This window comes from Ips typographus, linkage group LG2, assembly GCF_016097725.1.
Source record: "Ips typographus isolate SLU linkage group LG2, UJ_Ityp_2.0, whole genome shotgun sequence".
NCBI lineage: Eukaryota > Metazoa > Arthropoda > Insecta > Coleoptera > Curculionidae > Ips > Ips typographus.
In genome coordinates this window covers 297,154-312,603 of record NC_138423.1, presented here as the reverse complement: position 1 = coordinate 312,603, position 15,450 = coordinate 297,154, and the positions used below count along the sequence as shown (strand labels likewise).

Below are 15,450 nucleotides of genomic sequence, written 5' to 3'. Positions count from 1 at the left end.
AATGTTTTACAGAATTCAAAAAATTATGTTATTGTTCTTTTTATAGTCTATTAATAAAACCAGTTTTCATTGTTCAGAAAATTTAAAAATTTATTGTTTTGGCTGGCAACAGCTGTCCAACACACGAACCGAATCCGATGTTGTATCCATCACCTTCGCAGAACGCTTTCATTGTCACTGTATCTCCGTCCTGGAGAAACTTTCGTTCAGTTCCGTCGTGCAGTTTGACCGGTTTAGTGCCTTTCCATGACAGTTCCAAAAGGGAACCAAAGGAATCGGACGCCTGGAAATGCAAAATAAATTCTGTCAGATGTAAAATGATAACTATAGAAGCAAAGTAATTTTTAGAATACCAATCTACTACACTACTACCAATTTTATCAATCAAATTTTTGCTTTCTATTATCACTACAATTTTGTACAGGGTGGCTGTGATAAAGATTGATGATGATCCTCCTATTAGTAGATTTTAAAATGATCCTTTGATCACGTTAACTTATTTAATATACTGTCTAATTCATATTGATTTTTTTATCTATTCTATAGTTTATTATAGTATTTAGTAAGAACAATAAAGAAGAAGATTAAAAGAGAAATGTGTAGAATGTTCCGTGACTTTCATCTTCCACTTTTGCCAAATTTTTGCAACTAAACGTTTCTGAGACATAATTTTTTGAAAATTGCACCAAACTTTTAAAAATGTTGTATCTCTGTAATCAGCTCAAAATGTTCTCTTTCACCTCGTGCTCACCGCAACACTATTGAACAGATACAGGATGATGGAAAAACAATTTAATTTGAAACTAACTTGGTTCCAAGTCAATGTAAACCTAGTTCACAGGGTGCAAAAACATATTCTATTAAAATGTTTGGTCTCTTGTAAAATTTTTGTAGCGCTAACCGTTTCCAAAATATTTTTTTAATTGCATCAAAATTTTAAATATTTTGTGCCATTTTTTGGAATTTTAGTGACTGTAACAAACTCAAAATGTTGATCTACCTTGAAACAAACACGATTGAACATAAACAGGCTGTTCAAATAACAAAAAGAAAGGCAGTTAAATTTTGCCTCGAACATACAGGTGTGGTAAATCCAAAACCGACCATAGGAAAACCGTGTAACTGACAGAGAAACGTAGATAATTGCATGCATGGGACAAAGACAGAAAACGAAAAAAATACCAAGTAGGCCATATTTTCAGTACGCTGTTGCCAAAATCCAATAATTAATTTTGACGACGGTATTGAATACGTTTGGCAACAGCGCGCTGAAAATATGGCCTACTTGATATTTTTTTCGTTTTCTGTCTTTGTCCCGCGCATGCAATAATGTACGTTTTTCTGTCCGTTACACGGTTTTTCTATGGTCGGTTTTGGATTTACCACACCTGTATACAAACAAGGTGCTGAAATAACAAAAAGGACAAAATCGAAACAATTTGGCAATTTCTTTCGTTAATTCATCTTATTTTACATATTCTGTCATTAATCTTGCAGTTGGCAGTGTTCTTATTCTAGTTTACTCTGTTCACTTTTAATTGAAACTGTTGATTTTTACCTCTTATTCTACATTGCTTTGTCGTACTTCTATTCGTCGTGTTTTCTTTTATTCTATGCTCTAAATTTATTTTTTTAATGCCTTTATTATTTTTTTGTTCTTCATTTTTTATTTCGATCATTGTTTTTGTTTCTATCTCTGCTTTTCAATTCTTTGTTAGTCTCATCCTCTTTCTCTTTTTAATTCTCCTTTACGTTTTTACTTTTTTGCTATCTTGTTCTAGTTTTGTTCCTTTCAGCTTTCTTTGGGACTATAAATGGGTTATAAATCATAAACTTAAACTTACATTAAGAGTCAAATTTGTCTGAAACATTTTTAGTTCACTTAGGGCGATTTTCATAACAATTGACAATAAAAGGAGAAAGATTTATAAAAAATAAATTTTAATAATAGTACAAGAATATTTAACACTTGAGTAAGAAAAGAAACTACTCAAAGGAAGAGGGCAACATATTCTGTTGCTGTCAACCTTGCTTTCTTCTTTCTCTAATTTCTTTCATATTATGTATTTTCTCTTCTCATTTTGTGCGTGTGTTTTTTTCTCTTTCTTTCTGTCCATATTAATAGACGCGATTGCTTAGGTGTACCGCTATTGATAAATTAAAGTACTTATAGGTAGGTATACTTACATCACCACTAATGGTACCGCTTCCCATTAAATCACCAGGATTAACGTTACATCCAGTGATAGTGTGATGGGCCAATTGTTGCTTTACGGTCCAATAGAGATACTTGAAGTTTGAGCGGCAGACTGTGGTCGATACAGTTGATTTAGAGGCTGAAATAGATTTTTATTTTGATAATAATGTTTTTAATACAAACAAAACAACGCCTTTACACTTTTTTGAAGAAAAACTTACGTGTAATGTCAACTTGCAGGTTAATATCAAAATTATAGTTGTCCGTATGTTTTAAATATGGGAAAGGTTCCGGATCTTGAGGGTAATTATCCACAATAAAGGGTTCCAAAGCGAACGTTGTTATCACCCAAGGTGAAATGGTAGTTCCCAGATTTTTTGCTGTAAATGGCCCTAAGGGTACATATTCCCACTTTTGTATATCCCTGGCTAGAATTCGGTAAAAGTTACTAGACGAAGGTTGTAGTTTCAGTGGTTAAATTTTACCACTCCAGTCGTTCATAATCACAAAACCAAACACGTGTTCATGTGCATTTTGGACTTTAATTGGATCACCCAGTTTGTTGGATCCACCTACGAAAAAGCCCATTTCCAATTCAAAGTCCATCAATTTGGATTTGCCAAAAATTGGATCAGCTCCTATATGTGCCATTATATGAATTATACTCCTAAAGTTCAGCTAAAACTTTACCTTCAATTAACAGTGTTTGCCCGTATGGTCGATGAATTGGTGTTTCGGAAACCACTACTGAACTGGCTCTACCATGGTAACCTACAGGCAAATATTTCCTGAAAAGCGAAATAGTTTAAAGTCAATAAAGATTTTACTCAAAAAACTCACCAGTTTGGCATCAAAGCGTTGTTTTTGTCTCGAAACATGATTCCAACATTGGTGGCGTGATGAATGGACGAGTAGAAGTCTGTATAATCTCCTATGTGTGCTGGCAGGTGCATTATAGCTTCAGATTGTAACACAAATGCTCTTTTGTTGTGTAAAAAATTAGTTATGTTTGTTTAGATATTTACAATTGCGATGACGTCACAAAACAAAATGATCCACCATGAGTATATGAGATATTTCAATTTCTTTTTATAGATCTGTCCTAGATAGTAAAGTTTCTGTTTATTGATTAAACAGAACAGAAATGTTTTTTTTTTGTTTTTGCAGAATGTTACACTTGATGGCAGCACTCGATATGCAAAAATTTAGCTTTACGTTAAAAAAAAATGTGTATTTTGGAAAAAAAAACGTAACAGATTTATCTTTATTTAAAAATCACTAGCTTGAAGCTGTTTCTCCACTTTGGCAACAGTGCTTGTTTTTGCTCGATTGTGACGTCACCACAATTTGCTTTGATTTCTACTAAGTATACATACTTTTCACGTAACTCTGAGTTGTCACGTAAAGTAGGTTCATCTTCGGACAGAAGACGTTGTAGGGTTTCTCTAGCTTCTTTCCATTCTAAAGGACCTAAAGCCATAAAACTGTTCAAAGTTTCCTAAATTAAAAAAAAAAAACACCATTCAATAAAAGTTTTTATTTTTCATTTGGATATTTACTTGGGTAAAGACGTGATTTTTGGCTTTTAGTCGAGGCCCATCGAATAAATGGGCAATTTCATACAAACTGAGAATGTATTCTCCAATGGCGACACCAATTCTGGGAGTTGTCTGCAAGTTTGATTATGCAAGTCAAAAAATGTCTATACATACAGGGTGTCAACATGTCCAATCTAATTAAAATATTTTCAATGTTATGACAGCTCCGGTTATACCGGAAGTAGTTACCAACTTGATTATATTAAATAAGACACTCTGCATATTATTGTATTTATGCATAATCTTATCAATTTAAAAAAAAATTCATAAATCATAACCAATATTTATCTGAACGGTTTATGAGATATTGACGTTTAAAGAATTACATTTTCAGATTTACCCTCGTACTGTTCGTATAAATATTGCTTCAGTCAAGTTTCGTCTGATAAATTCTTGTTTATAGCGCAAGCTGCGCAAGCCACTCAATTACAATACAAACTTGTTTAGGTACTTTTAACCTTAATCCCAATTCCCAATCCCAAAGTTACTTACATTTCTAGAAGTTGAGAAAACTCCATAAGGTAAATTTTCAATGGGAAAATCACTAAATTTCGGATATTTTATAAAACTCTTCATTTTGTATCGAGTTTACTAAAATGACCGGTCACCAACGCGATTAGTATTATAATGGTGAGGTTAAGCGAAGGTCTCGAGTCTCCAGTTCCGATTTCTTGTTTACGTTTTATGTATGTTAATCGGATTTTTATGTAACATAACTTGTTTTTATTTTTCTACCTTTTAAATGTTTGAATTGTTGTTATTTGTAAACAAAAACTCAATCATTGTAGCCAATGTGACGTATTTGGTCAGTTGGTTAAAAAGATCAAGTTGTCCAATATCTCAAGTTTGGTTTGTTGCTCAGATTTAGGACGCAACCGAAAAACAAAGGAATTAAGGGGATGTTCAAAATTTAATCAATCACTCTGTACAGCTAAAACCTCTATAAACGCGTCTATACGGCCATACTCATTAAATATTTAATAGTATATTACACACCGGGGTGGGAAGAGTTTCATTACTGTCGAGAGATTAGTTAGATAGCCGAGACGCGAAGCGTCGAGGTTTAGCTAGGATCTCGAGACAGGAATGAAACTTCCTACCGAGGTTTGTATACTATTTTATTTACAACCATCATATTTCTATCAAAATGTACAAATCATTGTTTCATTCTGAACATATCTAGAATATTACATTTAACAAAAAACTACCAAGCAGTCATTTTTCTATATGCTTTTCTTCTGCTTTTCTGTTATGCTGTCCCAACGTGCCATGTCTTCTGAAGCTGTTGCAAGTAGTTCACAAACCTCAGTCATTCAGCAGCAAATTAATTTGTCGACCACAGAGACAACTGTTGGAGACGCCAGTGCTGGTACTGGCCTAAATATTTCTATAAACACTTATAATAATTCAAATGTAACCATTAATTTCAATAAGTAGTTTGTTTTAGTTTAGATCATGTTAATTTTAGTATTGTAATGTATTATAGGCATTATAACCGTTAGAATGCATACAATTCGAGTTGTAATCCAGGGCATTTTTCTCAATTTATTATTTGCGAACTGAATATCGATCCGACTTTATCTGACATTTAAAAAATTTGATTCAATCATCTTTTTTTTTTTAAAAAATATTAACAATCACAATTTTAGAGGGCGGGAAATGAGGGCGGGAAGTGAGGGCGGGAAGTGAGGGCGGGAAGTGAGGGCGGGAAGTAGAGGTGCGCAATATGATACTTCCTAACCTTCAATGACGTTAGTAATGACAGCATTACATATATGGTTGTAAATAAAGATTCTTCTTTACCAACCCAAAACAATAAAAATGTTTATTTGCTTCAAATCCTAAAAAGTAAGGTTTGCAACCTTTATTAAGACACCTTGGTACTTAAAAGCTATATCAACTGAATTATTGCAATATCGCTAATAGTCACACTGTAATTAAATAAATAATACACTTATTATGGTGATAACTAGATAACTTTATTACACTATATTCCATTATTATTCACGTATTTGTGTGATGATTAATCGATGACTATATTAATGAAGCTCCATCTATAATGTTTCAAATTATGCTGAGTGATCGTAGATGAGTCTTTTTTACATTATTTCTAAACAAACACTCGCATTTTAGTTATCATACATCATACAAAAGTAGGGTTAATTTACAGAATGTTCCAAAATTAATAAATTTCTATAAATTGATTGACTCAAACTTTGGTGAATTTACTTTGGATCATCCTGCACAAAAAGCCGCAAAACAATCAAAATAGTAATAATTATCATTTGGCTATATTTATAATCAAGCTAAGAATAAATAATTAAAATGGGTGTTTTCTGTATGTATGCATCGATAAATTTGATTTGATAATGAACTGAATAAGCTAAATGTAATTTAGTAGGTTTATTAATTCTGATTTTTCTATACAAATGATGATTAGAAACCTAAACGATACAAAAGTATTTCGAGAAAGCTATTTAAATTAATTTATAAATGTACACTTGTAACATTTAATTAAACTTTATCATATAGTTTATGTGATACGAATCAGTGGAAGACTACTGATTTTGTTGCACAAACTCATCAATACTGGTATTTGTTCATATTTCATCAATATACCTTATTACATTGGTTAATTAAAAATTAAGTGATCTATATCATACATGTTGTTATTGCATCGCCTACACATTTAAACTACGATCAAATATTTCATTTGCCAAGTAAAACTATGTTACAAACACAGAATTATTCGAAACAATTGTTTTATATTAAAGTTTGTTGAGTATTGTGGAACACAAAAATTATGGTTTAATTCACCTATAAATAACATACAGAGTGGCCCAATAGCCAAAGCTCATGTTCGTAAAGCTTGTATTTGCCAGAATAGTGGAAACTTTTTGAACAGTTCAGTATGAGTTAGACATCAATTTTAATAATTAGAAAATGGCCTTTGTCATTTGGACCACCTACTATAACAACCCAATTTATAGCATTCTAACAATACTGATATGTTTTTGTATGATACTAATTGGTTGTCGAAATAATCGTCTTGGACTCAAATTTCCTGAAACATCAACCATAAATAATGTTATAACAAGCTTAAACTTTATAGCAGGACACAACGAGTTTGCAATTTAATTAATATTGCCTTAATTGACAGTATAATAGACCTTGAATTACATTACAACAAGAGTATACATATAATATAAGCTATCACAGCAAATAAATTAAAACAATTTGTATACCAGACAATCCAATCTATAAATAATGCAATAGTTTGAATAGACTGTATTAAAATTTGAGACCAACACAAAACAGTCACTATAATAATTTTCTAACAATAATAATAATAAAAGTCTGTGCGCACGCCATTTATACAAAGAGAACAACACCGGGTAAACAGTATAATAGACATCAACATGTTTCGTGGATTATGATATAACAAGGAAATCGTTCTAAACATCTAAAAAATGGCAGATTATGCGTTTACAAATCGTGACCGAGTCTGTCCATTTCGTTCAACAAAAAGTCCACGTCCTTTTCAGTTACAGCCGCTGAAGAAATGATGTTTCGGAAGAAATTTGGTCGACGATCATCCGGTTGGTAGCCCACCATTAATGTTCCAGCTTGCATCATTCTGGCTTTTAGTACTGGACACAACTATAAAAATCCAATCAATAACTTAATGCGTTATACAAGAAAAAGTCAAACAACCTTGCCGAGTTCCTGTTCCCTATGTTTGCTATGGGCGACACTCCTTAGACGAACTGGAATGTACCAAAAGCTGACGTTGACCATTTCCGGTTCCATGATGAGGTAGAACTTGTCAGGTTGTTCTTTGATCCGTTTCACCAAGTATTCGCTCAGTTCCATCAGTTTGTCCATGTGTTTTTCGAATCCTTCGTCACCCTTTAACAGTAACATTCAAAATTTGTACTAAGAGTTTGTTATTTATGTACATTTCACAATAAATAAAAATAATTTAATGGTATGGAATAAAAGTGGTTGCATATTACGGCCGTAAATTTTCGGTTGGCACTGTCAGATTTCAGTTTAGTAGTAGACAATGGAAGTAGCATTGTATCTTCAGGGATCTACAATCAAATATGGAAAATAGATGAAAAGAACCAACTCTATAATGAATAAATACAACAACCAATAAATTTTACTTCAAATTTTATGTCATATTCTGGATAAGGATGAAAATGCAATAAATAAACTGCAAACCGTTGGTAACAAGTAAGACAACTGTATTATTTATTGATGGCTTTATTGTTGGCGTTTTGTGCTGAGTAACCGCAATATCGGTTGATTATTATTAATTCTTCCATTGCCTACATAACAAATAAAGTATATTCACGTGAAAAATACATGCCAGGCATATGACTAGCCGCATATGAATTTGAAAATATGCCTGGCATATATCCGACTGCTGTACAAATTTAACTTTTTAAGTATTCCAGTAAGTATAAGCCAGGGGTATGTCTGAGAAATGAAAACTGGTCTCAATAGTATAGTTTGTCATACATTGAAAACAGTTTCGTAAAATTATACAATTTCGAAATTTCCGCCTACATCAATGTTATTTTTAGATTCCTGAGATACATGCCTGGCACATGAACTAAAGAGACAAAGTAATATGCCAGGCACATATTGGGAATATACTTTCATATACTGGGCACATATCTGGCATATACCTATTTGAGAATATACCCCTGTCTGAAAGTAACTGCCAGGCATATTCCATTTTGCTATGTGGGTTCTTTTACCTTTACCTTACTATACTTGGTTACTTAGCTTGTCTTTTGAATTACCTTGTTGTATCTTACCTCTTATCTTGAATTAATTTGGTTAATATTGATTATATTTATTTTTTTAATTATATATTTGGCCGATTATTTTGCCTTTTTTGCCCTCTTCTGTTACCGACTGTTGTAATTAATAATGATACTTCTTACCTAACATCTTTTTCAATAAGTATCATTATTAAAAAAGGCTTTTCTTTGAAAGATTCTGCTAGATAATTATAGATCACAGAGTAATAATACACAACATTGTCATGTCTCATATTAAATGGAGGATTACAATCATTGTCCTGCCCATTAGGCTTTGTTTTGGTCTAGCATTTGTTATAATTCGGGATTATCTGGACAAAGTCAGTCTTTATTTATTGTAAGCATTTTGGGTATTTTGGTAATACAATCGATTTTCCCACACTGTGGGATTTAATACAAGTGACTTAAACCATTGTTTAGTCACGAAAAGAACTTAGAAGAAGTTCTACATAAAATTTTCTGAAATTTTCCCAATTTAACCGACTCTGTACCTCTTACTGAGCTCCCAATGCATGTTGGGACACACTGTATATGATTTTTATATCAAACGAATCGCAATAAAAAATGAAAATTGACGTATCTCAGCAGTTTGAACTCCTGATTTTTAATAGAATATAAATACAGGGTGTCTAAATAAAGGTGGTTCTCGGCTTTTTTAAAAAAGCCAACCCCAGCATGCAATCAGTCCCGGCCCAATTCAGAACTTTGAGAGTAAATCGCCCCCAAGCTTTCCATATCGAATTCACACATTAAACAGCTGTAATACACACTTTAGCACATAAAACACGTTATTTATCAACACAGCTGTTAATTACTTTAGAAATTTACATAGGATGAAACTATGAATTGATGATAAGTGAAAGCCGTATATTGTATATGACCATAGCCCATTGGAATACCGATCCCCAGTGGCGCAATTGGTTAGCGCACGGTACTTATAAGACAGTAGTCGTGAGCAATGCCGGGGTTGTGAGTTCGAGCCTCACCTGGGGAAACTTTTTTTATTAAATTTCTTCTTTAACTTCTTTTTTTTCGTTAATGAAAAGCTTTTTTTAATTTATGCTATATGTTTAAGTTAACAGTTACTGCACCGTGTACAACTAGTGCTATCTTGAAAACGATAAGAAATGTTGGCTGTGTGACAAACATTTCTACATATAGTCAAACATGTAGCATTTTGTGTTGTTTTTTTCTTAACATTGCACCACAGTACCCATGAGATATTCAATTATTCTATATGTATTCGACAAATATGATTTCTGCCGTTTCGATGAGATTATTTTTAGTTTCTCGCCAAGAATGTGTGCAAACTAATCAATTTTAATCTTTTCTTTAGGAAACAGATAAAAAAAAATCATGGGAAGACCGTATTACATTAGTAAAGGATACAAGTTGATCCAAACTTAATCTTCTCATAAATCATTTCCTGATTTTACGTACAAAAAAATTCTAAACACAAAAATTGTAACTATTGATCTAACTAATTGAAGTATATAAACCATTTGAGTAGCTAATCATAAAATCGTGAACATCCAGTATATTACTGCATTTTTACATAGATGATTATAAGAATTTTTTTTTGCTAAAAACTTGAAGATACTGGGAAAAATGAGTTCTACATTCATATCTTAGTTTTAAAACTGGTAATCTATAGTTTTAAATTAAACCAATTTTCTTACCTTGGCCCTCCATTGTAGCCACAATTTGAAAATATCATTATGTCGTCCGCACTGTATCACTTTATCTCCGGTATCATATTTGACGTCATACAGCTTGTCCTGCATAAACAGGTAATCCGCGGACATTTGGTTACAACTCATCAGTAAACCCTGAAAAACAATCGAAAACAATTACTGTCTGGATTTAGTGATTTCCATTAACGTTTTATACTTACATTTTCCTTGAAATGAATCGTAGAGCACTGCAATAGTGCTCCCATAAGTTTATGCGGATTCCATGTCACTGACTGAGCCCTGCAATCGTTAAACAACTGAACTAATAATTATATCAATGTACAATTTGTTTATTATCTAATCATAAAATAACGTTCAATAAAATCGTTTATTTAATCAGGATCATTTATATGGCTAAGTTTGGATGACCTTCCCTTACCACTTAAACCCAAGTCAATCATTGGGGATTCCACAGAGTGCTTTTGACGCTTTATCGGTGGGGAAACTGTATTCGAAGTAGTTGAAAATGCAAATTGATCCCCACTTTACAGCTTATCGGTGGCTTTTTATATTGGATTATCGATTTACGGCTTTCTAGACTTTGCATTTTTAGAAAAATTGAAAAATGATGTATTTCTAGTTGGTACTAGAAAACTGCAACAATAGGATACAAGTTTATCTCCTCCAGTCAGTTTAAGCTTTGTATAATCCAGGCTGGCAGATATCCAGCTGTAAGATTCCCATGTACAGTCAGGGATTACTCTTTCACTTCAATCACGACAAGCTTTTCCTTTCTCGATTCTATTATTTGCTCGCTGTAGGGGTCAAAAGTTCCTAATTATGTCTTGTATCAGATTAGAGAGGCTTTAAAATGGTTTTATCTACAACAGTTACATAATATCGTAATTTCGCACTATTTTCAGTGTCATAATGACCTTTATTACCGCACTAGTGCTTTTTTGAATCTATTACCGCACTAGTGCGTTAATAATCGGTGAACAATTTGTTTGTACATCTGGAGTTCTGTTGCCTCCACTATCTTGCTTCTTGTTAATATTAATATTAAAAGTAACTTTTAGTTAGATTTTTTTAAATTAAAAAACGACATACAATTACATGAAAATTCAATTATTATTAGGATAAATATTAATGGTAAACTCTTTGCAATTGGATAAATTAATGTCAGTTGTTGACGTGCCTAACAAGTTGCTGGAAATATTTTTATTTTTTTTATATTTTTTCAATTAATCATTAAAATAATAATCGTTGTAGATAAAATGTTGTACGTAACACGTAGGATATGTTATTAACGCACTGTGTGATTACACGACTTGGCCTGCGGCCTCGTCGTGCAAATTTTCACATGCGTGCGTTAATAACATTCATATCCTACTTGTTACGTAAATAACTATTGTCAAATTTAGGTACTTTCCTTTAACAATAATATCCAGACAATTTCGAATGAAAAACTATAATAATATACAGGGTCCATTTAATGTAGTGAAGTTGGTTATAAGCGAAATATTCTAGTTGTGGGGGGCCAAAAGCAAATAGGTACATAAATTTTCAAAATATAATCTTATAAGGGTTTCCAGTGGGACACCCTGTATAGTCTCAATCTGTGCTATAATCCAAGACAGTTAAAAGTTGGTTTAGTGAGATCGAAAAAGCACTGAAGTCACTGAATAGAAAAACTAATGCAATACCCTTTTTTTTAAATTATTTTTTCGTTGACATCCACCGCACAAAAGCTACACCACTTTAAAACTGGGCCTCCACCCCCTCTAAAGCCGTAAATTACCGACGTTAAAACCACAATTATGACCTTGACAGGCCAGTATTAATTACCGATTTCATTAATCACGTTCACGGGGCCCCTTCAGGACCGCTTCACTTCGTGAAAGTTTATGAATAGGGGCCACTATTCATTTAGACGTCGCCAAAAAGCTCACCCCAGCTGGGTTACACTTGTTACACATTCAGGGTATCTAAATAATGTTAGATTAAAAAATCGTATTTTTTAGTTATTGTAATTAACAGCAATTGTGTACAGGGTGTTTCAAAAGTAGCCTAAAAGCATGGGAACATCTCATGCTATAATAAAAATGGAAATAAGTAGTATTCTTGTGGACAACATTATGCCATTTCATGAAGTTACAAATTTAGAATATAGTTACGACGATACGATATTTTCAAAATTTGTTTATCTGTAGTTTATTTGGAAAAGTAATTGACCACACTTTTACTGCCATTTCTTGTTTTCGATTTGTGGGATAATCTATCATCATGAGGTATCGGTTAGTACACTTTTCCACAGAACCACGAAGTTACTGGAAAGTTTGAGTAGTACGACATTATACGTTTTTTTAGCGCCATTGCTACCGTCATACTTTAAAGCAAGTTTAACTTAATAGGAGTTTAGACCTTAGGAATAGAGATGAAACAAATTTATACAGAATACCTCTTTAAACTTGTATTAAACAAGGTTTGCTAGAATTAGACTGTTGTTTAATTTGTTTGGTTAGATAAATGTACAATTTAAGAGCGTTTGTAATGTTCCAAAATCTGTCATGTTTTTCATTAGCCACCAAAATAGAGAATATTTCAGTCAAAACACTTATATTTACCTACCTTTCAACGCCACTTAGTCTTGGATGTCTGTATTTCTTGGAGAGAAGCAAACCTCCACCCCAGGCAGCCTGCAAATGATTCCGACACACTTAAACTTGTACTATTTTTAATGATTTTCGGTAACTTACATCAACATGTAACCACATTCCGTACTTATCACAAATGTCCGCTATTTCATTGATGGGATCAAACGCTCCCAATACCGTAGTACCGGAGGTACAACAGACGAAAAATGGAATGTGACCTTTAAAACAGAATATTTGATTGAAACGTTTTTGCCAAAAAATCCATCAATTTGTCTTCAATACCTTTATTTTTGCGGTCAATAACTAATCTTTCCAGTTCGCTGGTAATCATGCGACCATTCTCATCGGAAGGTACCATCACGCAATTATCGGTACCCAAACCGCATATCGAAGCACATGATTTCACACTGTAATGACTCTAAAAAAGATAAAAAATCCAGTAATTTATTATCAAATTCATTAAGCAATAATATTAAGAATACAAGGAAATAATGAGAAATGAGAATTATATATTATTATTTATTTTATTTCCTTGTATAAACCAGGTATTACATTTTGTATAATTAATGACTTGAGTGTCCTACCTGATCTGAGGTAAACATAACCAACTGTCCTTGTATGGTGGCTATTCCTTTTTCCTTGTAATTGGGAAACAGCTTGTGACGAGCAGCAAGAAAGGCGTAAAGGTTCGATATTGAGCCGCCTGAAAACCAATACTGTGTGCTCTGCTAGTGCAATACAGAACATTGTCTAAGTTACCTGGAGCTAAAATAGAGTCTCCGTCCCTCCAACCACTTCCAATAAGCTCGCGCATATGGGTCATAACAACATTTTCCATTAAAATGAACACTGGCGCTATTTCGTAGGTAAACATGTTGGTATTAGCAGTGGCTGTCAACCATTCACCAGCCATGGACACCAAATCCAGACCGCAGGATAGTTGATTGAAGAACCGGGGATGACCTGTAATGATGGAATACACTTTTAATCGACGAGATCCTCCCTAGCATTGTTCATTTATCAAAAACGCTCCCCCTTGTAAGTTTAAAAGTTGTGTAATCCCTTTCGCACAAAGCGCGAAAAATGAAAAATATTCCAAAGGCGCATATACAGACTACGGACACAAAGGCTGGCAAAACGATGCCATTTCACGGGTCCGTTGGCAAATAAAAAGCCGAGATCGTTCACGTCAAAGGCATCTGTTTTGCCCTTAAAAGATGTGTATAGTAAGTAACAAAGAGTGTTGTATCATACGAGGGGATATTTTCTCTTATAAGTGGAGTAGTTGACGTGAACGAGGTGAGTTTTGTGTTAATGATTTCAAAAGATGATATCTTAGTCCTTCAAAGAGTTTTTCTAATTACGTCATCGTGTTTTACGTAAAAAAGTGCCTTAATAATGTCTGAGTTTCAAAACTCTCTTTGGCTTTGTTAAAGAGTGTTTAAAATGTAGCCTCTGACGTTTTCCCAATTTTCCGGGAAACAGAAAAAGATAATTTAATTTGGAAACCGGAAAAAAGTTTCACATAAAATTCTCTAAAGCTTTCCCCATTTAACCGACTCTGTAGCTCTTACGGTTACAGAGATCCCAATACAGGTAGAATCAATTTGGGATACACTGTATTTTAGGCACTGACTGTTTTCATTTGGTCCGTATTTTTTGTTGTTTTGGATTGTGCAGGTTCTCCCCAAAAAACACATTGACTCAGCGAAGTGAATGAACAGGGCTGTAAGCCTCCATTCCCGGGCACAATCCAGGACTTAAAGGCGGATTACAACGCCATCCGGCTCCCGGCTATTAGCCAGCTCTCTCCTTGTTGCAATTATTTCCAGCCCGGACTATCTAATGCGAAATGACATTTATGATCTAATTGCACGTTTGGGATCGGGGATTTTGATTTTAAAAGTACGTATTAATATTCTGACAACAGCGGGTCTACAATGATTTTGTGATGTTTTTTATGCATCAGAGGATGTTACAAAATTTAGTTGGTGAGCAGCTGAAGAAAAGTCAAACGTTCTGAATTTATTGCTTTGTTGTCAAATGTTATACAGGTGTGGTAAATCTAAAACCGACCATAGGAAAACCGTGTAACTGACAGAGAAACGTAGATAATTGCATGCGTGGGACAAAGACAGAAAACGAAAAAAATACCAAGTAGGCCATATTACCAATCCAATACATTTTGTCGACGGTATTCACCGCCCTCTGTACAAGAAAGCCAAGAAGGTGCATGCCAAAAATTCCAATATTGCCGAAATACTCGTTTGACAGTTTGCATTTGTTTGTATTGTGGAAATTGAGTTTTTCGATGATTAAATTAATTTTTAAGGTTTAAAGTCAAGACTTGGGATTACTTGCCAAAGTAATTGTTGTTTATATGTTTATTGTTCTAGTGAAAGTGTAGTTTGTGTTCATTTTATTGTGTTATCACTATTGTTATTGTTCCTTCATTGTTCTATAATTTGTGGTTGGTTTTTTAACTTAAAT

General features: G+C 33.4%; 2 protein-coding genes and 1 non-coding gene across 4 annotated transcripts in view; 1 reads left to right on the top strand and 2 right to left on the bottom strand.

Annotated features, from left to right (window-relative positions):
- Positions 1–63: 63 nt before the first annotated feature.
- Positions 64–4,449, bottom strand: Faa (fumarylacetoacetate hydrolase). The gene is made up of 9 exons (XM_081972186.1): positions 4,288–4,449; positions 3,757–3,867; positions 3,574–3,695; positions 3,038–3,178; positions 2,888–2,985; positions 2,683–2,835; positions 2,419–2,625; positions 2,188–2,336; positions 64–283 (listed from the first exon to the last, which is right to left on the bottom strand). The coding sequence occupies exons 1-9, from the start codon at positions 4,369–4,371 to the stop codon at positions 83–85; spliced, it is 1,266 nt and encodes a 421-aa protein (XP_081828312.1). The 5' UTR covers positions 4,372–4,449; the 3' UTR covers positions 64–82.
- A 1,734-nt stretch (positions 4,450–6,183) lies between these two features.
- The window catches only part of Gad1 (glutamate decarboxylase), a 28,928-nt gene continuing 19,661 nt past the window's right edge, over positions 6,184–15,450 (bottom strand). For both annotated transcript variants that reach the window (XM_081972179.1, XM_081972178.1), the window contains 9 exons: positions 13,720–13,923; positions 13,545–13,663; positions 13,243–13,378; positions 13,063–13,178; positions 12,935–13,002; positions 10,525–10,603; positions 10,310–10,459; positions 7,510–7,704; positions 6,184–7,455 (listed from right to left, as the gene is read on the bottom strand). In XM_081972179.1, coding sequence (XP_081828305.1) covers positions 7,282–7,455; positions 7,510–7,704; positions 10,310–10,459; positions 10,525–10,603; positions 12,935–13,002; positions 13,063–13,178; positions 13,243–13,378; positions 13,545–13,663; positions 13,720–13,923 — 1,241 coding nt within the window. In that variant the 3' untranslated portion in view covers positions 6,184–7,281. The remainder of the gene's footprint in view (positions 7,456–7,509; positions 7,705–10,309; positions 10,460–10,524; positions 10,604–12,934; positions 13,003–13,062; positions 13,179–13,242; positions 13,379–13,544; positions 13,664–13,719; positions 13,924–15,450) is intronic.
- Positions 9,533–9,624, top strand: TRNAI-UAU (transfer RNA isoleucine (anticodon UAU)). The gene is given in 2 exon segments: positions 9,533–9,570; positions 9,589–9,624. It is a non-coding gene; the product is annotated as a tRNA-Ile (tRNA).

What these genes read in the sequence shown, in the direction of transcription:
- Faa (XM_081972186.1), bottom strand. Translation starts at nt 4,371, where the DNA reads ATGAAGAGTTTTATAAAATATCCGAAATTTAGTGATTTTCCCATTGAA. An exon ending in AACTCAGAGTTACGTGAAAA is followed by an intron (nt 3,179 to 3,573) that starts GTATGTATACTT and finishes ACACAACAAAAG; the next exon opens with AGCATTTGTGTTACAATCTG. An exon ending in GATTATGAACGACTGGAGTG is followed by an intron (nt 2,626 to 2,682) that starts GTAAAATTTAAC and finishes ACCGAATTCTAG; the next exon opens with CCAGGGATATACAAAAGTGG.